We start from the raw sequence: 23,507 nt of genomic DNA, 5'->3' as shown, positions 1-23,507 counted from the left end.
AGTGTGAAGGACAGGACACTTCAGGCAGATGCAGAACAGCTGATAACTGCAACAGACGAACGAGATGTGCTGACCTGTGTAAAAGAAAGTGTCCTTCCTTACAGCTGCACTTATTGACGTATGCGTTTATGTTACGGGAAGAAACTTGTCTTGCGTCATCACCCCCACCCTTAGGACAAGTTTTTTGTTTATGTGATGAGGGCGTCTCTTAATAAAAAGAGCGGAAAAGCAGTCCAGACTTTAGTGTAGCCTTGGTGTACAGCCTGGCCGCACTCCGCGCGTAAAATTTGACTTTCTGTCTCACTGGTGTTTCTTGACTCTGTTTGTCTTGTTAAAGGTTTTAAAAATGTTTGGAGGAGAAAATACCCAACAGCGCCCTCTGGTGGTGGGCCAGCAGTACCTCCTCTTCTGGCGGCCCACACAACAGAAACAAACTCATCATGTGATGGCACTTTTATATCAAAATGGTGCAGTTAATAGCTCCGATTACATTCGGGAAACCGGCTCTCGCTGCAAAATGTACCGTAATATTGGAATGTACCTGATGACATTTGGATGAATGCGTTCCACACAGCTGGTGGTTTAGCACAAGGTTGACTGGCACATGCCTGACTGATGAGCCAGCTCACGCTGGAATGCCCCTGATGCCAGGAAGCCCAGTGTGGTCAGCACGTGTGTGCGCACAGACAACCCCCGGGTCCACATCGTATTGCACATTGGGCCGGCTGTAGTTCTGTGCGCAACTCCAGTCACAGTGGCCTTGGTAATCGAAATTCATGAGCCAATTATCCTCATTTGGAAGTAAATCCTCATGGTCCCTGAATACATGTTCACGTCGAATTGCACCATTTGCAAAGCAACTTTAACAACGCTAACACAGCCATTGTTAGTGCCATTTTATGCATCACTTTGTGCATGCTTTTGTATCATCCATATAATTGCAAAGTTCCCAGTTCCCAGCATCACCTTTACATGTCCGCAGTGGAACAATAGCTGTAGAAACATGTGTACGCCAGCCTGGATTTTTGTGTGGCGCACCGCACATTTCCACGCTCACGTCACTTTTGATACATCTGCACGTAGACGTGGAGACGAGCGTATGCCAGGTTTTTGTGAGTACGCACGCTTTGTACATGAGGCCCCTGGACTATGGGTCCTGAGGACTGTGACTGTGAAACACTGAGCTAAGCTAAGTTCTTGCTCATGATACATTCAACCAAAAGATCCTCATCATCACTCAAACAAGCAAATGCCATGTGTGCAAAAAAAGTAAGTGGCTGTGGAAAAACAGAATTGGAGAGAATGTCACAGCAAGCACAGAGGTGTAAGCTGTCAAAAAGACCGTGTGTGCCATACACACACCTGTGAGTACATATCATGGTAACAGTTACAAAAGACTGAAAAAGCCGATTCACCCCCCCCCCCCCAAAAAAAGAAAGAAAAAAGCCGGAATATAACAGATTAGTTTCTCCCAGCCTGCAAATGTGTCAGCAGGTTTATTGCGAGGTCACCTCACCGCTTTGGACCTGCCCCATTCTCCAAAACATCAGCGGGATTCTGAACCATCGACTGACCTGCACTGAGTTGGAAAATCCCGTTGGGAATCTCCTCTCGATTCAAGATGAAAACAATGAACACCCTAGTTCACAGTCTGCAAAGGAACCAAAATAACATCAGAAAAAAATAAGTTAACATAACTTTGACACGCAGAATTTTACAATATGTACACTGTTTTTAAATTAAACTATATTTATGGGCTGGGTTTGTCCTCCGGTATCACCCGTCCTATTTCTCAGAAAAATTTCTCAGAAAAAAGTTCCTGCAAAAAGTCTGTCAGAGATGTCTTCGAACGGATCCTAGCTCAACTTGACAAACAGAAATAAATATTATATATATATATATATATATATATATATATATATATATATATATATATATATATATATATATATATATATATATATATATATATATATATATATATATAAACCAAACCTCTCCAGAACATTATCAAAGTGTGGCCATTTTCCTGTTTTCAGTAGACTTCCCTTTTAGCTCCATGTTTGTGTGTTTTTGAAGTTTTTGAGGAAAAATTCATTTTCAAAGCTGTACATCTGATAGGCAAGTAAACAAAATGTAAAAGTGCATGGTTTTGGGAACATTTAATCCACTATATCCAAAAAGTGTTGCAGGCACTTAAGTCCTTCCCAAATGTGTTTTTCTCGACAGTGAAGCAGGTTTGTTTGGCTATTCCTGGTTTTGCGACGGTGAGTGTCGTGCTGTCCCTCTGGCAGGGAGTGGTCCAGTCTGGGCAATTGCTAGCCCAGGATGTCCAGGTAGACCGGTGTGGCTTTCCCCAGGGCAAAAAGGACCTTCTGAATGTCCTTAATATTCAGTCGCTGCTGTGGTTCCCTCTGCCAGCAGCCTAGCATGATGTCATAAACCTCCTTAGGACAAATCCGTGGTCTCTCCAAAATCCGACCCTGGGTTATACACTCAATGACCTGCAGAGGGCAGCAGAGCAAGACACAAAGTTCACTGGCTGACTACTTTGGTTCGGTGATAATAAGAACTTCTGAGGGTTCAACTAATGAAACAGAGATGAAAGAAATCAAAAGCTTGTGTTATGTTCTTCCATCAAAAGCCTAATTTAGTGGACATCTGTGTGACAAACCTGCAAATAACTGTAAACCGCAGAATGTAAACTATGACAAAGAAACTGAAATGTTCAAACAAAACTGGTTAAAAGTTAGTACTTTAGATGTTTTATTCTATTCAGTCTTTTCTGATTTTATCTGGAATAGTGTTAAAAGACGAAATAGCTTTATCAATGACCACTTTCTTCATAAAGCAGACAAGATGATGACAATACGTCAGTGTTCTAAAGCACAGACTGACATGCATAATTGCTAACGAAAAAGACAAGACTAAAATGTTTTGCATGAAATAAAAACTGAAATAAAATCTCTCTCCCCCAAGATGGTCACGTGCATGCCTGCTACAAGCTGTCTAAGAAGGCGTTCCATTCGGCCTGTCGTAGAGCCGTAAATACGAACATTTACCAGACGTATAACCAGCTCAACTTCCTTTTAGGGCAGCGGAATATGAATAAATTCTGGAACCTCGTCAGAAGGAGCAAATGTACATCCAGCTCTACAGTGTATAACATCAGTATAGACTCTCTCCATAGCCACTTCAGCAAGAAGTTTGCCTACGTGAGCAATGGCGTCACTGAGACTGTCCGACGTTCAGAGTTATTAGTCCAACAGAATTACAAGTCAGCAAAGGCACACGTAGATACAGAGTTTGTGATGACCGAGGATATGCTTCTGTCGTACCTGGGTAAACTCCGTCAAGGGTGCTTCACGGGTATTGACGGCGTCACTGCTGAGCATTTGAAGTGGTCTACTGGAACTCAAGTTATTTCCATAATATGCTGTATGCTGACATTGTGTATTCATTATGGTATAGTTGGAGACTCCTTTACTAAAGGACTTCTTGTACCACTGCTAAAGAAGCCCAATATAGACCTGTCCATTGCAAAGCACTATCAGCCCATTGTCATTTCCACAACATTCTCGAAGTTGCTGGAGGTCCATATTCTCTCTATGTGCGGTGAGCATGAATTTCATGACCTCAAATTTGGATTTGTGGGAAGCCGAGGAACGTCCATGGCTGTGGCTATGACAAGTGACATTATTGACTATTGCAGGGGTGGCCAAGTTTGGTCCTCGAGAGCCACATTCCTGACACTGTTAGTTGTCTCCCTGCTCCAACACACCTGAATCCAATGAAAGGCTCATTAAAAATCTGCTAACGAGTCTTTCATTGCCATCAAGGGTCCAATAGCGGTTGGTGTAAGAACTCTTACCAAATGTCACACACGTGGTTTTCAAAGGATTGAAGCTGAGTCCGTGTTGGGTAATGTAGCTGTTAGCGTGATCAATTAGATCCTGGAGACTGGAGATCGTCAGGCTACAGAGTAACAAGTCATCAGCATAGCAGCAGATGTTATATGTCACTCCATCTATAGCGATGCCACGGCTCATGGAGGACAGACCCGACACCAAGTCCTGGTACAACAAGTTAAAGATGAAAGGGGATGACAGTCCACCCTGGCGGGTCCCCTTACGAATAACGGTCTCGTGGCTGATCCTATCGCCCCATTTGATGTATACAGCAAGTCTGCTGTACCAGTATACCAAAAGACGCCAGTATAAAGTTGGTATCACGGCAAGCGCCTTTGCAAACATCACTGAATGTGGGATATCATCGAAGGCGCCTTCCGCGTCAAGCGCGCATACATAAACGGGCGAACCTCTACTGACACAATAGTCCAGGGGTGGACAAGTTCGGTCCTCAAGAGCCACATTCCTGACACTCTTAGTTGTCTCCCTGCTCCAACACACCTGAATCCAATGAAAGGCTCATTAAAAATCTGCTAACGAGTCTTTCATTAGTAGACTTTAGTTCAGTAGTTACCCAGCCTTTAGTTTGGGAGTCTATAAGCCTTTAGTTCAGGAGTAACCCAGGCTTTAGTTGTGGAATCATTCAGCCTTTAATTCAGGAACCACCCAGCTTTAAGTACAGGAGTCACAAAGCCTTTAGTTCAGGAGGCACCCAGCCTTTAGTTCAGGAGTCATTAAGCTTTTAATTCAGGAGGCACCCAGCCTTTAGTTCAGGAGTCATTAAGCCTTTAATTTCAGAAGTCACCCTACATTTCATTGAGGAGTCATTAAGCCGATAGTTCAGGGTCGCCCTGCCTTAGTTCAGGAGTCACCCTGCTTTAAGTTCATGAGTGACACAGCCTTTAGTTCAGGAGTCATTAAGCCTTTATTTCAGGGGTCACCCTACCTTTAGTTCAGGAGTCACCCAGCCTTAGGTTCAGGAGTGACACATCCTTTAGTTTGGGAGTCACAAAGCCTATAATTCAGGAGCCACCCAGCCTTTAGTTCAGGAGTCACAAAGCCTTTAGTTCAGAGTCACAGAACCTTTAGTTCAGGAGCCACACAGCCTTTAGTTGGGGAGTCCTGAAGCCTTTAGTTCAGGAGGCACCCAGCCTTTTGTTCAGGAGTCATTACGCCTTTAGTTCAGGAGGCACCCAGTCTTTAGTTCAGTAGTCACCCAGCCTTAGGTTCAGGAGTGACACATCCTTTAATTTGGGAGTCACAAAGCCTTTAGTCCAGGAGCCACCCAGCCTTTAGTTCAGGAGTCACAGAGCATTTAGTTCAGGAGTCACAGAGCCTTTAGTTCAGGAGTCACCCTGCATTCCATTGAGGAGTCATTAAGCCTATAGTTCAGAGGTCACCCTGCCTTAAGTTCAGCAGTCACCCAGCCTTTACTTCAGAAGTCATTAAGCCTTTAGTTCAGGAGTCACCAAGCCTTTAGTTCAGGAGTCATTAAGCCTTTAGTTCAGAAGTCACCCTACATTTCATTGAGGAGTCATTAAGCCTTTAGTTCAGGGGTCACCCTGCCTTTAGTTCAGGAGTCACCCAGCCTTAGGTTCAGGAGTGACACATCCTTTAGATTGGGAGTCACAAAGCCTTTAGTTCAGGAGTCACAGAGCCTTTAGTTCAGGAGTCACAGAGCCTTTATTTCAGGAGTCACCCTGCATTCCGTTGAGGAGTCATTAAGCCTATAGTTCAGGGGTCACCCTGCCTTAAGTTCAGGGGTCACCCTGCCTTTAGTTCCGGAGTCACCCAGCCTTAGGTTCAGGAGTGAAACATCCTTTAGTTTTGGAGTCACAAAGCCTTTAATTCAGGAGTCACAAAGCCTTTAGTTCAGGAGCCACACAGCCTTTACTTCGGTAGTCACAAAGCTTTTAGTTCAGTAGTTACCCAGCCTTTAGTTAGGGAGTCATTAAGCCTATAGGCTAGGAGGCTCCCGGCCTTTAGTTCAGTAGTCACAAAGCCTTTAGTTCAGGAGTCACCCTGCATTTCGTTGATGAGTCATTAAGCCGATAGTTCAGGGACCACCCCGCCTTAGTTAGGGGTCACCCTGCCTTAGTTCAGGAGTGACACAGCCTTTAGTTCAGGAGTCATTAAGCCTTTAGTTCAGGGGTAACCCTGGCTTTAGTTCAGGAGTCATTAAGCCTTTAGTTCGGGAGTCACCAAGCCTTTAGTTCATGAGTCACCAAGCCTTTAGTTCCGGAGTCATTAAGCCTTTAGTTCAGAAGTCACCCTGCATTTCATTGAGGAGTCATTAAGCCGAAAGTTCAGGGTCACCCTGCCTTAGCTCAGGAGTCACCCTGCCTTAATTTCATGAGTGACACAGCCTGTAGTTCAAGAGTCATTAAGCCTTTAGTTCAGGGGTCACCCTGCCTTTAGTTCAGGAGTCTCCCAGCCTTCAGTTCAGGAGTGACACATCCTTTAGTTTGGGAGTCACAAAGCCTTTAGTTCAGGAGCCACCCAGCCTTTAGTTCAGGAGTCAGAAAGCCTTTAGTTCAGGAGTGACACAGCCTTTAGTTCAGGAGTCATTAAGCCTTTAGTTCAGGGGTAACCCTGGCTTTAGTTCAGGAGTCATTAAGCTTTTAGTTCAGGAGTCATTAAGCCTTTAGTTCATGAGTCACCAAGCCTTTAGTTCAGGAGTCATTAAGCCTTTAGTTCAGAAGTCACCCTGCATTTCCTTGAGGAGTCATTAAGCCGAAGGTTCAGGGTCACCCTGCCTTAGTTCAGGAGTCACCCAGCCTTAGGTTCAGGAGTGACACATCCTTTAGTTTGGGAGACACACAGCCTTTACTTCGGGAGTCATTAAGCCTTTAGTTCAGGAGGCACCCAGCCTTTTGTTTGGGAGTCATTAAGCCTTTAGTTCATGAGTATTTGAACACCCTGCGATTTTGCAAGTTCTCCCACTTAGAAATCATGGAGGGGTCTGAAATTTTCATCTTAGGTGCCTGTCCACTGTGAGAGACATAATCTAAAAAAAAAAAAAAAAAAATCCGGAAATCACAATGTATGATTTTTTTAATAATTTATTTGTATGTTACTGCTGCAAATAAGTATTTGAACACCTGTGAAAATCAATGTTAATATTTGGTACAGTAGCCTTTGTTTGCAATTACAGAGGTCAAACATTTCCTGTAGTTTTTCACCAGGTTTGCACACACTGCAGCAGGATTTTGGTCGTTGATGAGTCATGGGGCTCTCACTGCGGTATTGTATCACTTCCTGTTCCGGAGCACTGCGGTGTTTTGCTGTATCTGTTAGCTGTTTAATCTGCGCAGTTAGATTGATCTAGTTACCTAGATAACGATTTGTTTCACAGTGTTATCTTCACGTGCCTTAACTAAAGCACTCCCTCTGCTGAATCACCTCTAAATTATTTACACGTTATTCACTTTGCGTGTTTTTAGGAATCCGCTAGCTTAGCGCAGCTACTAGCTCTTAGCCGGTTTAGCATGGCGGCTTCTCCTGTCTCTCCCGCACTTTTCTGCTCTGGGTGTGAAATGTTTAGTTATTCCTCGGCCTCCTTTAGCAGTAATGGTACTTGTAATAAGTGTAGCTTATTCGTAGCTTTGGAGGCCAGGCTGGGCGAATTGGAGACTCGGCTCCGCACCGTGGAAAATTCTACAGCTAGCCAGGCCCCTGTAGTCGTTGCGGACCAAGGTAGCTTAGCCGCCGTTAGTTTCCCTCTGGCAGATCCCGAGCAGCCGGGAAAGCAGGCCAACTGGGTGACTGTGAGGAGGAAGCGTAGCCCTAAACAGAAGCCCCGTGTACACCGCCAACCCGTTCACATTTCTAACCGTTTTTCCCCACTCGGCGACACACCCGCCGAGGAACAAACTCTGGTTATTGGCGACTCTTTTGAGAAATGTGAAGTTAGCGACACCAGCAACCATAGTCAATTGTCTTCCGGGGGCCAGAGTAGGCGACATTGAAGGAAATTTGAAACTGCTGGCTAAGGCTAAGCGTAAATTTGGTAAGATTGTAATTCACGTCGGCAGTAATGACACCCGGTTACGCCAGTCGGAGGTCACTAAAATTAACATTGAATCGGTGTGTAACTTTGCAAAAACAATGTCGGACTCTGTAGTTTTCTCTGGGCCCCTCCCCAATTGGACTGGGAGTGACATGTTTAGCCGCATGTTCTCCTTGAATTGCTGGCTGTCTGAGTGGTGTCCAAAAAATGAGGTGGGCTTCATAGATAATTGGCAAATCTTCTGGGGAAAACCTGGTCTTGTTAGGAGAGACGGCATCCATCCCACTTTGGATGGAGCAGCTCTCATTTCTAGAAATCTGGCCAATTTTCTTAAATCCTCCAAACCGTGACTATCCAGGGTTGGGACCAGGAAGCAGAGTTGTAGTCTTACACACCTATCTGCAGCTTCTCTCCCCCTGCCATCCCCTCATTACCCCATCCCCATAGAGACGGTGCCGTAGAGGCGGAGGATTAGCAGCAATCTTCCATTCCAGCTTATTAATTAATCAAAACCCAGACAGAGCTTTAATTCATTTGAAAGCTTGACTCTTAGTCTTGTCCATCCAAATTGGAAGTCCCAAAAACCAGTTTTATTTGTTGTTATCTATCGTCCTCCTGGTCGTTACTGTGAGTTTCTCTGTGAATTTTCAGAACTTTTGTCTGACTTCGTGCTTAGCTCAGATAAGATAATTATAGTGGGCGATTTTAACATCCACACAGATGCTGAGAATGACAGCCTCAACACTGCATTTAATCTATTATTAGACTCAATTGGCTTTGCTCAAAAAGTAAATGAGTCCACCCACCACTTTAATCATATCTTAGATCTTGTTCTGACTTATGGTATGGAAATTGAAGACTTAACAGTATTCCCTGAAAACTCCCTTCTGTCTGATCATTTCTTAATAACATTTACATTTACTTTGATGGACTACCCAGCAGTGGGGAATAAGTTTCATTACACTAGAAGTCTTTCAGAAAGCGCTGTAACTAGGTTTAAGGATATGTTTCCTTCTTTATGTTCCCTAATGCCATATACCAACACAGTGCAGAGTAGCTACCTAAACTCTGTAAGTGAGATAGAGTATCTCGTCAATAGTTTTACATCCTCATTGAAGACAACTTTGGATGCTGTAGCTCCTCTGAAAAAGAGAGCTTTAAATCAGAAGTGCCTGACTCCGTGGTATAACTCACAAACTCGCAGCTTAAAGCAGATAACCCGTAAGTTGGAGAGGAAATGGCGTCTCACTAATTTAGAAGATCTTCACTTAGCCTGGAAAAAGAGTCTGTTGCTCTATAAAAAAAGCCCTCCGTAAAGCTAGGACATCTTACTACTCATCACTAATTGAAGAAAATAAGAACAACCCCAGGTTTCTTTTCAGCACTGTAGCCAGGCTGACAAAGAGTCAGAGCTCTATTGAGTCGAGTATTCCTTTAACTTTAACTAGTAATGACTTCATGACTTCCTTTGCTAATAAAATTTTAACTATTAGAGAAAAAATTACTCATAACCATCCCAAAGACGTATCGCTATCTTTGGCTGCTTTCAGTGATGCCGGTATTTGGTTAGACTCTTTCTCTCAGATTGTTCTGTCTGAGTTATTTTCATTAGTTACTTCATCCAAACAAACCATCAACATGTCTATTAGACCCCATTCCTACCAGGCTGCTCAAGGAAGCCCTACCATTATTTAATACTTCGATCTTAAATATGATCAATCTATCTTTATTAGTTGGCTATGTACCACAGGCTTTTAAGGTGGCAGTAATTAAACCATTACTTAAAAAGCCATCACTTGACCCAGCTATCTTAGCTAATTATAGGCCAATCTCCAACCTTCCTTTTCTCTCAAAAATTCTTGAAAGGGTAGTTGTTGAACAGCTAACTGATCATCTGCAGAGGAATGGTCTATTCGAAGAGTTTCAGTGAGGTTTTAGAATTCATCATAGTGAAGGTTACAAATGATCTTCTTATGGCCTCAGACAGTGGACTCATCTCTGTGCTTGTTCTGTTAGACCTCACTGCTGCTTTTGATACTGTTGACCATAAAATTTTATTACAGAGATTAGAGCATGCCATAGGTATTAAAGGCACTGCGCTGCGGTGGTTTGAATCATATTTATCTAATAGATTACAATTTGTTCATGTAAATGGGGAATCTTCTTCACTGACTAAGGTTAATTATGGAGTTCCACAAGGTTCTGTGCTAGGACCAATTTTATTCACTTTATACATGCTTCCCTTAGGCAGTATTATTAGACGGCATTGCTTAAATTTTCATTGTTACGCAGATGATACCCAGCTTTATCTATCCATGAAGCCAGAGGACACACACCAATTAGCTAAACTGCAGGATTGTCTTACAGACATAAGGACATGGATGACCTCTAATTTCCTGCTTTTAAACTCAGATAAAACTGAAGTTATTGTACTTGGCCCCACAAATCTTAGAAACATGGTGTCTAACCAGATCCTTACTCTGGATGGCATTACCCTGACCTCTAGTAATACTGTGAGAAATCTTGGAGTCATTTTTGATCAGGATATGTCATTCAAAGCGCATATTAAAAAAATATGTAAGACTGCTTTTTTGCATTTGCACAATATCTCTAAAATTAGAAAGGTCTTGTCTCAGAGTGATGCTGAAAAACTAATTCATGCATTTATTTCCTCTAGGCTGGACTATTGTAATTCCTTATTATCAGGTTGTCCTAAAAGTTCCCTGAAAAGCCTTCAGTTAATTCAAAATGCTGCAACTAGAGTACTGACGGGGACTAGAAGGAGAGAGCATATCTCACCCATATTGGCCTCTCTTCATTGGCTTCCTGTTAATTCTAGAATAGAATTTAAAATTCTTCTTCTTACTTATAAGGTTTTGAATAATCAGGTCCCTTCTTATCTTAGGGACCTCATAGTACCATATCACCCCAATAGAGCGCTTCGCTCTCAGACTGCAGGCTTACTTGTAGTTCCTAGGGTTTGTAAGAGTAGAATGGGAGGCAGAGCCTTCAGCTTTCAGGCTCCTCTCCTGTGGAACCAGCTCCCAATTCGGATCAGGGAGACAGACACCCTCTCTACTTTTAAGATTAGGCTTAAAACTTTCCTTTTTGCTAAAGCTTATAGTTAGGGCTGGATCAGGTGACCCTGAACCATCCCTTAGTTATGCTGCTATAGACTTAGACTGCTGGGGGGTTCCCATAATGCATTGAGTGTTTCTCTCTTTTTGCTCTGTATGCACCACTCTGCATTTAATCATTAGTGATTGATCTCTGCTCCCCTCCACAGCATGTCTTTTTCCCGGTTCTCTCCCTCAGCCCCAACCAGTCCCAGCAGAAGACTGCCCCTCCCTGAGCCTGGTTCTGCTGGAGGTTTCTTCCTGTTAAAAGGGAGTTTTTCCTTCCCACTGTTGCCAAGTGCTTGCTCACAGGGGGTCGTTTTGACCGTTGGGGTTTTTCCGTAATTATTGTATGGCTTTGCCTTACAATATAAAGCGCCTTGGGGCAACTGTTTGTTGTGATTTGGCGCTATATAAATAAAATTTATTTGATTTGATTTGATTTGGTCCACTCCTCCATACAGATCTTCTTTAGATCTTTCAGGTTTGGAGTTTCAGCTCCCTCCAAATATTTTCTATTAAGTTCAGGTCTGGAGACTGGCCAGGCCACTCCAGGACCTTGAAATGCTTCTTACGGAGCCCCTCCTTAGTTGCCCTGGCTGTGTGCTGTGTGTGGGGTCATTGTCATGCTGGAAGACCCAGCCATGACCCATCTTCAATGTTCTTACTGAGGGAAGGAGGTTGTTTGCCAAAATCTTGCAATACATGACCCCAGCCATCCTCCCTTCAATACGGTGCAGTCATCCTGTCCCCTTTGCAGAAGAGCACCCCCACAGTATGATGTTTCCACCCCCATGCTTCACAGTTGGGAAGGTTTTCTTGGGGTTGTTCTCATCCTCTAAACATGGTAAGTGGAGTTGATTCCAAAAAGCTCTATTCTGGTCTCATCTGACCACATGACCTTCTCCCATGCCTCCTCTGGATCATCCAGATGGTCACTGGTGAACTTCAAACGGGTCTGGACATGTGCTGGCTTGAGCAGGGGGACCTTGCTGCCCTGGAGGATTTTAAAACATGACAGCATCATGTGTTACTAATGTAATGTTTGTGACTGTGGTCCCAACTCTCTTCAGCTCATTGACCAGGTCCTCCTGTGTACTTCTGAGCTTTCTCAGAATCATCCTTATCCCACAAAGTGAGATCTTGCATGGAATCCCAGACCGAGGGAGACTGACAGTCGGTGTCAATCTGTGTTAAAACTGTGTTTGTAATATGTCATTTTTTTCATTTGTAAAAAAAGGCAATTTGAAAACTGAAAATTCTGTTTGTTAAGTGATTCAAGCACTGGTAGCGAATGTGTGGCAATTGCTCTTCACACTGCCATGAACACTGCCATCTACTGGATGGCCAATAGATGGCAATTTTCCCATAATGCACTGTGGCATGTGCGTCTGTACTCTGTAAACACTAAAACCTTCAAAATTAGTGCATTACTTTAAAACTAAAACATAGCTTATATTTACACTTTGTAAGACAACAGAGGTGACGTTAATTTCAATAACTTGTCTGGAATTAGTTTGTTGAAAATTTTAACCATAAGTCAAAACTGTGTGCCTGTGCATGACGTGTTGTGATATGCCTGCAAGTCTGTATGGTGTGAAAAATATTTTTTTCTCCTTTCCTTTCCTTTCCTTTCCTTTCCTTTCCTTTCCTTTCCTTTCCTTTCCTTTCCTTTCCTTTCCTTTCCTTTCTCTCTGGTCACCAGGTCTCTTTTGCTGAGAGTAGGCTGGTCTGAGACAGGAGCACTGGCTCATTGTTGTGTCAGTATTTGGCAGTGTACTGGAGTCAATACTGAAAGTATCGGTTTAGCTTTTTAGCTGTAACTTCCGCTAATTTTTTGGGGGGTGTATCGGTTTAGCTTTATAAAAGTTAACTTTTCAGTTAGCGGATTAACGGTTATCAAAGCTAACTTTTTGGTCAGCTGTGCCCGCCACAGCTCAGGAGTTTACAAAAACCTGAAAAATGGTCATTCTTTTTTTTTAATAAAAAAACATATAGCCAGAACAGAATATTCATGGAAACTTGCCAGCTACCTTCAGTATCAATGTGGAAATGACACAACGACACAAGATCCATCCTGATGCCAATCTTGACCAAACATGATTCAGATGCTCAGATGTTTTGTTTGGGTGTGTTACATGTAAAACTGGATCATGGAATGAACCAGCACATGAAGTGGTTTAAAACCTAAGTGAGGATGATGGACATGCGACAACAATGACGATTTAACTCTTAATTAACCCCAAAAATAAGTCAATAGAATGTCAAGAAAAGCCATCAGTACTAACACAGGGTAAAACACAATATTTTATAACTATATTTTAACAGAAAGGAAATTTTGTAAAAAAACAAAACAAAACAAAAAAAAAACAATCAAACAAAAACAAATAAAAAACAACAAACAACAAAACAAACAAACAACAACAACAATAAAAACAAAGCAAAGCAAAACACCTTTCAAAAAAACCTCTATTTAAATTAGTTTTTAAATATATAATCATGACACTGTTGAACTTTCATCTAAATCGAAGGAAATTATGCTTAATATTAGAAAACTTTTTTTTTTACCTCGTTGTTGCCCAGCTGGAACCAAGGCTGCTTCCCGTAGGTAAAGATCTCCCACAAAATGACTCCAAAGCTCCAGACGTCACTCTCTGTGGAAAACTTCCTGTACATGATGCTCTCTGGTGGCATCCAGCGAATAGGCAGCATGGTATGTCCTCCAACCTGTCCGTCAGCAATTGGGGTGAAAAAGACACAAACAACACACTGTAAGTAACAGGATCAAGCTGACTGATGGACAAATCTCAGATGTTGGAGGATTAACTACACTTCTGTGTCAGTGAAGGTTCTCACTCCAGGTGGGGCACGTCTAAAAATGGAAGAAGTCACTAAGATGACAACCAACAGGAAGTCCAGTGGATGTAAACTTGTAGATAACTGACACGATAGTCTTAATGAATGAATGTCTGTGATTCTGAAGCAAAATGCAGTAATATGTATTTCTTTCCCATCAGAAATATGGTTTTATAGATTTTCTTACAAGAGGACTCTGTGGGTTCTTTAATGTGTTCAGGACAGGTGGGTGAGCTAGACTATCAGATATCAGGCCTGTGGTATTGGAGCTGAGCTCCTCTAGCTGGGTGCAGTTGCTGTTCTCCTATACATAGCAAACAATCTTAGTGAGACAAGTATCAACCTGATGGACTGGAAGAAAGGACTTGCTGTCCCTCTCTGAAAAGATACGGGTGATATCATCCTACAGCTACAGGGGTATTACTCTGCTCTCTGTGTCCGGAAAGGTACCAGTAAGCATTGTTCTTTACAGGATTCAGTCCCATTTCAGCAGCCTGAGCAGTCTGACACCTCCCCCACCAACCACAGGTCACATCCTAGATTTGCAAGTACTCACTGAATGCAAGCGTGAACACCAGCTTGTTGCTTGACCTCTCACCTGTCTTATTGTGCCAGAAACATAACCTGGAGTTCACCTAAAGCCATGTTAGTTTTCTTTGGGCTCCATTTGGTCACTCAGGTTTGGTTCTGAAGCTATTTCTGACAAAGCTCCAATTCCAACATGAACAAACATGCCCACAGCTCCTGGTGTTCACAAGTGATCTTCCAGCCAAGTACTACTCAGAATATTTTACTTTTGAGATCTGACAGCTGTGGCAGAGATCCCTGAAGGTTTAAACCTCCTTAAAAAGTCTTCACATGTTTTGCAGGAGGATGAAGGCCCAAGTCTTTGTAGTCTTGGTGTTTCCTGTGTAACTGTATAGTTGTGAGAGTTGGGTTGAGGAGTTGTCTGGGAGTCTGTGGTTCTCTTTCTCTCAGGAGAATCCGTGTGGCTGCCCACTGCTCCTAGTGATTGGATTGTGTCTAACTGTAACTAGGATGGGTTAAATGCAGAGGACAAATTTCATTGTATGTATGTATATGTACAATGACAATAAATGCTTTATTTGTTCTATTCATTCATTCAGGATTCTTGGATACCACTGGAATGACTTTGGGTCCAGTGAGTGGTAAGATACTGAGACCCAGATGAGGTGCACTACTTGCATTGTGATCCAGCATCAGTAGTGACACGATCTGCTTGAAAAAATCCGAACACACGCCCACATATCACCTGGCTGCAGATGGCTACTTTCATGTGGTGCTGCCTGGGTGGGTGCCAATCTGGACCCACGGTGGTTCTCCAGTGTTCCCCAGGAAACAACACTGCTGTTTGTTGCCATGCGGACATGGCGACAAACACCAGCATTCTTTCCTCCCAGACATGGTCTGAATTTATCACAAGGTTTGTATGGACCTGGGCAGGAGTGAAGTCAGAGACGATATCAACTGGAAGCTTTTTAATTAAACCAGCAAAACATGAAATGAAGTCTCTCTTGCTGTAAATCCTCTGAGGCCAGACATTAATCGATTAAACAATCATCCATTCATCATCCTTGCTCTCAGCTTCCATTAACAAGCATTGTTTTAAAATCTATTTCCCATTCATGTCAGCGCCTGTGCTTTAATCACCATGATGATGAGCTGCAGAAGACTGATGTGAAAATGTACAGTAAAGTATTTTAAATTTCAGCTGGAAACAGCAGGTCAGCATCAATAACAGCTCACTGTGTCTATTCAGGGCCAAAGTGCAACACTGACAAATGATGGAAAAGACCATGCTGCTGGATCTCACAACCTGCTCCGCGTTATGGCCGTTTACATGATTGTTTGATCAAAATCAGCTTCCCTAAAAAGTTGAGAATTCCAGCAATTCAATAAAAAAGAAACAGGTCACAACTAATAACAGATTTTTTAAAAAACAGTAAAATTCCCAACACAAGCCCCAAAACATACCAATATAACATAAAAAACATGTGACATAAATTGAACAACGTATACAGCTTATTAGTTTGCTCATATCTGTGTAATCCTCTTTGCCTTTTTTTTTCAAAATTTTATGACATTTTGAAGTGGATGTCTTGCTCATTATATCAGTATTTAGTCCAGGGCTTATGTTCATAAATCTTGTTCAGTCACATAAACTCACTTGACTAATTTTTTTACGTTAGTCGTTGTACAAAGCATTTAGTCGGCGAACGTTTTGCGTTACCTGACTAAAGTTTTTAGCCTGGTAGGAGGCTAATCTTATTTTAGTCAAGAATTCTTTGGTGTCTTACCTCAAAAATGGTGACTATCATATAGCACCACTTGATGGAACATTCAATAGCACGTATAAGTTGCTTGTAGTTGCTTGGCCAAAAGGAGAGCTTCCTCTGCTTTTGGCCATGGTTGGTTGTAGCAGACAACTGTCATGTGATGTATTTGTGACAGGTCTTGCATTAGCCACCGGGCATCGCTGTTACGCTGAGCAGCATTGTGTGCACAAAAAGGCATGACAGAGGTTCTGGCCAGGTGAAACATGGGTGTGTCCTTGGTCAGGTGAACATGTGTATGTCCTTGGTCAGGTGAAACATGAGCATGTCCTTGGCCAGGTGAAACGTGCGTGTCCTTGGCCAGGTGAAACATGGGTGTGTCCTTGGTCAGGTGAAATATGGGTGTGTCCTTAGTCAGGTGAACATGTGTGTTTCCTTGGTCAGGTGAAACATGGGTGTGTCCTTAGTCAGGTGAACATGTGTGTGTCCTTGGTCAGGTGAAACATGGGTGTGTCCTTAGTCAGGCGAACATGTGTGTCCTTGGCCAGGTGAAACATGGGTGTGTCCTTGGTCAGGTGAACATGTGTGTGTCCTTGGCCAGGTGAAACATGGGTGTGTCCTTAGTCAGGTGAACATGTGTGTCCTTGGCCAGGTGAAACATGGGTGTGTCCTTGCTCAGGTGAACATGTGTGTGTCCTTGGCCAGGTGAAACATGGGTGTGTGCTTGGCCAGGTGAAACATGGGTGTGTCCTTGGTCAGGTGAAACATGGGTGTGTCCTTGGTCAGGTGAAACATGAGTGTGTCCTTGGTCAGGTGAAACATGGGTGTGTCCTTGGTCAGGTGAACATGTGTGTGTCCTTGGTCAGGTGAAACATGGGTGTGTCCTTGGTCAGGTGAACATGTGTGTGTCCTTGTTCAGGTGAAACATGAGTGTGTCCTTGGTCAGGTGAACATGTGTGTGTCCTTGGTCAGGTGAAACATGGGTGTGTCCTTAGTCAGGTGAACATGTGTGTCCTTGGCCAGGTGAAACATGGGTGTGTCCTTGGTCAGGTGAACATGTGTGTGTCCTTGGCCAGGTGAAACATGGGCGTGTCCTTGGTCAGGTGAAACATGGGTGTGTCCTTGGTCAGGTGAACATGTGTGTGTCCTTGTTCATGTGAAACATGAGTGTGTCCTTGGTCAGGTGAACATGTGTGTGTCCTTGGTCAGGTGAAACATGGGTGTGTCCTTAGTCAGGCGAACATGTGTGTCCTTGGCCAGGTGAAACATGGGTGTGTCCTTAGTCAGGCGAACATGTGTGTCCTTGGCCAGGTGAAACATGGGTGTGTCCTTGGTCAGGTGAAACATGTGTGTGTCCTTGGCCAGGTGAAACATGGGTGTGTCCTTGGCCAGGTGAAACATGGGTGTGTCCTTGGTCAGGTGAAACATGAGTGTGTCCTTGGTCAGGTGAACATGTGTGTGTCCTTGGTCAGGTGAAACATGGGTGTGTCCTTGGTCAGGTGAACATGTGTGTGTCCTTGGCCAGGTGAAACATGAGTGTGTCCTTGGTCCGGTGAACATGTGTGTGTCCTTGGTCAGGTGAACATGTGCGTGTCCTTGGCTAGGTCAAACATGTGTGTGTCCTTGGCTAGATCAAACATGGGTGTGTCCTTGCCAAATTCAAACATGGGTATTTACTTGAAAGTTCCGGATCATTTGGAGAAACACGGAATTTGTCAGTCTGCCAAAATCAGGCTCCATACTGTATGCTTGTTTAGAACATACTCTAGTTGTATACTTCATCAAGGTTACTCGCCAAGTCCTCTGGACTGCTTACAGACATAGGCGCTCTGCCTCCTGCAAACCTGAGAAAATCCACGATATGACCTTGAGGAAATGCCTCAAATGGTGCTTAACATGGATTACACAAAGTTCCAGGACTGGAAGAATCCTGTCACCTCAATGAAACAAAAGCTGTGTTGTGTTCTTTAAATTCTATGCACATTTATATTATTTAATAATAATTCAAATCCACATTTAGTGTCATGTTTTAGCTTCTTATAGGTATACCGTGTCGAAGACCGAACACCCCCCCCCCCCCCCCCCCCCCTCACCTAAAAATCAGTCCACCTTTTGCATCTGTGCATGTGTCATTTTGGACCACAGCAGCACATCTGAGACGGAGTCTCTTCACCCGAAAGCAATCAAATGGATTAATGGGATTATTAACCATCAGATGATGAAGGTAAAACCTCTTATAGTAGACCTGCATTGAAATAAATGCAGTCAGATCTTTGGACCAAAAAATGACATATTTACCAATAAGATCCTTCTGAATGTAGTAAAGTAAATCTGCAAGCCCAGATCTGTCATTCAACAGCGAAATCTTCGTTTTAAAAATGACAAACTTACAGCTAAAATTTGGCCCTCCACAAAACTGTCATCACATCCGGGATGTTGCCGAGACATAAGAGAGAAGACCCTATCCCAGCATGCATTGCGCAGGCCAACTGTAATTTGTGGATTTACATCATTTTGCATCTCTTACAAAAGCACCTTTTTATTGTCTTATATGGAAGGATCAACTTTTTTTAAAACTTCATATTGTCTTGCAGTACGTTTGGCGAGTATACATTTCTTTTGTTTTTGCTTGAAAATTATTTTTGGGGACTTTTTCATGTGCCCATTTGATTGAGTGGTGTCGCATTGAAAATCTACTGTCTTTAGCCTACCGCTGTTTCGAGGTTGTTTAGGATTGTTTTGCCTTTAGACTGACAAAGTGACAAAGTTTTTTTTTATTTGGCACACAAAATATTCAAATAGAAAAAAATGAACAATTCCACAAACAAACACAGACAAAACTAGTGAGTCCGAAAGGGTGTGGGCTGAAGCAAAGCTTATTAGCGCCCACCCCTGCTAGTACAACAATTCTAATCAGTCATATTTACATAAATACAAATTCACTATTACATGTCAACACACAGACATACACATCAATATACTATTCACTTATAATTATATTTATATAGTACCAGATCACAAGAAAGTCGAATCAAGGCACTTTACGCCAGTAAGGACTAACCTTACCAACCCCCAGAGCAAGCACTAGGCAACTGTGGTGAGGAAAAACTCCCTATAAGGAAGAAACCTCAAGCAGACCAGGCTCTTGGGGGTGACCCTCTGCTTGGGCTGTGCCATATATACCTATATACATACGTATATACTTTACAAACATAAATATATACATACATATACACAGTCACTTATATACATATACATATACACCTACCCATATCTACATACGCATATACATACCCACACATTCAAATATACAATAAGTCCCACTTATAAATTGAACATTCCATATAAATCAAATTATATTTGCTTCTTTATGATACTTAGACATAATGTTCTTTTTGAGTAGTTTCTTAAATCTTACTAAGGTACTAATCATTCTAACCTCTGTTGAACATTTGTTCCATTTCCTCACCCCAACCACAGACACACAAAAACCCTTTACATTTGTTCTTACTGGTGGTTTCATAAAAATTGCACAACCTCTTAAACTATATCTGGATTCCTTCAATCGGAACAGACTCTGGACATGTCTCGGTAAGGCTTGGTTTTTCGCTCGAAATAAAGTTTGAATTGTAATGTAATCGACCAAATCTATGAATTTTAATAAATTTAAAGACACAAATAGAGAATGAGTTGGTTCACGATATTGTTTATTGCAGATGATTCGTATGGCTCATTTTTGCAAAAGGAATATTGGATTGGTATTTGATTTGTAAGTGTTTCCCCATGACTCAACACAATATGTCATATATGGTACCATCAGAGAATGATATAAAGTAAGTAACCCTTCTTGCGGCAGTAGGTCTTTGGCTTTATACAAAATGGCTATAGTTTTTGACAATTTTGATTTCACATAATTTAGATGTGGTTTCCAGCTAAGTTTATTATCAATTATAACACCTAAAAATGTATTCTCTGTTACTAACTCAATTTCCTTATTGTTTATAGTTAAATTTTTACATTTGGGTGCCTGTTTATTTCCAAATATAATACATTTAGTTTTCCCAAGGTTGAGTGACAACTTATTAGCGTCAAACTAGACTAGATCTATATTCAATTATATTTCTCTGGAGACACTCCATGCAAGCCAATATTTTCTCACGGGGCAGGGCTGGGGTCGGGTTACCGCAACGACCTGCTCGCTAATACAGCATGCGAGCGGGTCGTCGCTGGCGCAGTAATCCCTCGCTAACACTGCCTCCGGTGTTACCATTGCGGGGTACGGATGCTGGACCAACAAACAATCCAAGTCATTAAAAAGATACAAACCTCTCTCAGTGGCCACGGAACTCTGCGGCTGCGGTTACCGAGATCGTGCGGTGCTGCAGATTTTCCACAAGAAGTCTATCCTTGCGGGCTGCCGGAGTGCTCAGCATCAAAACAGCGAGCGTAGTCTCTGGACTTGTTGCCAAGTTGGCCACACCTCCATTCAGTAGACAGGGAGGTTGTGCCGGAGTTGGCCGCAGCTCTGCACAGCAGACACGGGGGCATGTGAGCGTTTACCAAGTTGCAGACTCGGTAAGTGCATCGGAGGCAGTAAAAGCAAGGCGTAAGGGTCGGGGAAGAACGTTGCCCGCAGTCGATGTCGCCACTAACAGTAACATTACTAACAGATAAAATCAATTTCAATTGAGAAATAGCTAGTATTGCATTCACTCAACGTGCGGTGCTAGCGCTCTGTCTTCTCCCTTGTGTCACGGCAATGTCCCGGATGTACAAACAGTTTTCATGGAGGGCCAAATTTTAGCTGCAAAATTGTCATTTTTAAATGAAGATTTCGCCGCTGAATTACAAATTTGGGCTTGCAGATTTACTTTACTGCATTCATAAGGGTCTTATAAATACATATCAGCTATTTCTTTCTGCAGAAAACAGAAAACAGCAGAAATGAGGCTGTTTTAAGCAGAAACAAGGTGAAATTCCATGACGCTATGAAATGTCCAACGCGCAGTGAATGCATCAACTAGCAGCTCATTTAGCCACAGCGCTCTGATCGCTTCTGATGCCTTTTATGATGAAATAATGCTGAATTCATGTGGAAATGATTGCTTCAGATATCTGTCGCTGAGATAGATGATGACTGGAGTGCAGTTTGAAGCAGAAACGAGGTGTTAATCCGTGAACCGCATCATCGGGGGGACAGATTTTTAGAGGGACCGTTCAGTCTGCGACACCGGTAATGGAGCTACAATCACAAACATAAAACAAATGAACAAAAAATAATTCAATAAAGAGTAAAATCCCAAACATGGTCATCGTCTTTATAAAAAGCAGTAAATCGCAATATTAACAGTCATAGTTTGTCTCTGTATAAAGACAGGAATGGCTCAGCTGTGTTGTGTTCAATGCGACTGGTAAAATCTACACCTCATACATCGCGTTGAGCTTGACCACCGAAGAAAACCCACAGAAGTTTTGTCTTTACATAGAAATACAACAATAAGTGTCTTTACACTTAAAAAAAGTAAAGATTTGCATGGACACACTGTCTGTAAAACAGACACACTATTGATTTAAACTGTGGGAGCTCATCTCGATAGAACACCAGTGCTGTCATGCTCTGAGAGCTCCCCCATCTTTTATTATGAAATAATGCTGAATTTATGTGGAAATGATTGTTGTACAAAAAGCTTCAGATATCTATCTCTGAGATAGATGATAGGTACAGTGAAGTATTGAAGAGATACATGTGTCATTTCGGAGCTTCAGCAGCAATTCACAGATTATCACCTCATTTCTGCTTAAAATTGCACTCCAGTCATCGTCTAGATACAAATAAGGCATACAAATACTAAATAAGTAAAACATATAAATAATACAAATTGGAACATTATGCTCATCACAGGTAAGGCACCACTGAAAAGCTAATTGTTTCTTAGTTTTGTGCATGATTAGTGGCATCAAACCTGTGAGTGAATGACCAACTTTTGCATAATACTTCAGTATGACTGCAACAAAAACATGATGTGATAGAGGAAATCTGAGCTCAGATTTGGATTCAGCACCCCAAAATTACCCTAAATCAGTTCTCAAAAAAAAAAAAAAAATCTTGACCAGTTTAATTATTATATAAATCTAATTATATAACATGCATTAACATGCATGACCGGCCTCCTCCTGTACCACATCATCAATGGTATTTGTGATGAACACAAAGTGGGGTGAAGTTTCGAGGAAGAGGTCTGCGTCCTTCGATTTGTTTCCTATCACGTCTGTCGTTATTGATGTATCTGGCTCAGGTGTAATGTGAGGCAGACGATCTCAGGGGTTTTCCCTTCAACCTCAATTGCTGAGGTCCCGCTGCATGCTAATGGCTAAATGAACGCTGCCTTGTACACCACCTGCGTTCATTAGGTGTGACATATTTTAGTACTGTACACAGCGTCAAACCAGTGTTGATGTTGAAACGAGTCCCTGTGCTGCAGAAAACCTCTGGGCTGATCTGAGCTTGACGGCCTGATATTGAGGCGAAGGCGTTGGCGAAGGGCTGTAAACCAATCCATCCCCCACCAGAGCTTATAAAGATTAAACAAAACTAATTAAGTTCCTGTTAGTCTAAATGACTTATCTGAGGTCCACCCTGGCTGTTGCACACAAGGCTAAACCTCATCAGATGCATACTAATGACTCAGCCACTGCCACAGAGAGGGGTATTAAAACTCTCCGTCCCAAATGATTGCACGCCATCACCTTGGGTTTTTGTGACAAGGCCACAGCAATTACCTTGGAACATGGAGGGAGAGAGAAAAAAGCTCAGTGCATAATAAAAATAAAATAATTGCTTGTGTAATTATCCTCATCTTTCTCAGTCAACGTCACGTGGTGAGAGCTGGCATGGCTCCGCGGGGAGCCAGGAACCAGACTGGGCTTTTTTTTGCTGCTGTGCAAACTGGATTAGTTGCTCTGCCTGTCCCACCGTGGCAGGGAGTGATTGGATTAAGAGTGTGGCGAGCACAGCAGCGTGGCAGGGGGATACATTACTGGCCCAGTCAAGCTCTTGGACAGGCGCTCTGCGGCCTGCAGCAAGCCCTGGGAGGCCTCAGACATTTTAAAGAGACATGATAACCATCGAGACACAGTCTCTCTCTCTCTCTCTGCTCCACACATGGTGCTATCTCTGCTCTCCACCTCAAACAGCACCAAACACAAGTTCACTGAGAGGCAATGATGTCCATTAGCTTCCTTTCTGCTGGGCTGCTGCTGAGTGGAGATAAAGTGCTATCTAACTCTGGCTGCAGTATGCAGCTGGATGGTTAAAGTTTCTCCA

The 23,507-nt window shown here is 42.7% G+C and overlaps 1 protein-coding gene across 1 annotated transcript in view; it reads right to left on the bottom strand.

The window, feature by feature from the left end:
• Window positions 1-2,049: 2,049 nt before the first annotated feature.
• The window catches only part of ntrk3b (neurotrophic tyrosine kinase, receptor, type 3b), a 618,832-nt gene continuing 597,374 nt past the window's right edge, over window positions 2,050-23,507 (bottom strand). Inside the window, exons 15-16 of the mRNA XM_034184491.1 lie at window positions 13,602-13,760; window positions 2,050-2,504 (exon numbers count right to left, since the gene is read on the bottom strand). Coding sequence (XP_034040382.1) covers window positions 2,319-2,504; window positions 13,602-13,760 — 345 coding nt within the window. The 3' untranslated portion in view covers window positions 2,050-2,318. The remainder of the gene's footprint in view (window positions 2,505-13,601; window positions 13,761-23,507) is intronic.

Source organism: Thalassophryne amazonica, chromosome 2, assembly GCF_902500255.1.
Source record: "Thalassophryne amazonica chromosome 2, fThaAma1.1, whole genome shotgun sequence".
In the NCBI taxonomy this organism is placed as follows: domain Eukaryota; kingdom Metazoa; phylum Chordata; class Actinopteri; order Batrachoidiformes; family Batrachoididae; genus Thalassophryne; species Thalassophryne amazonica.
This window is presented reverse-complemented; position numbering and strand designations above follow the sequence as displayed.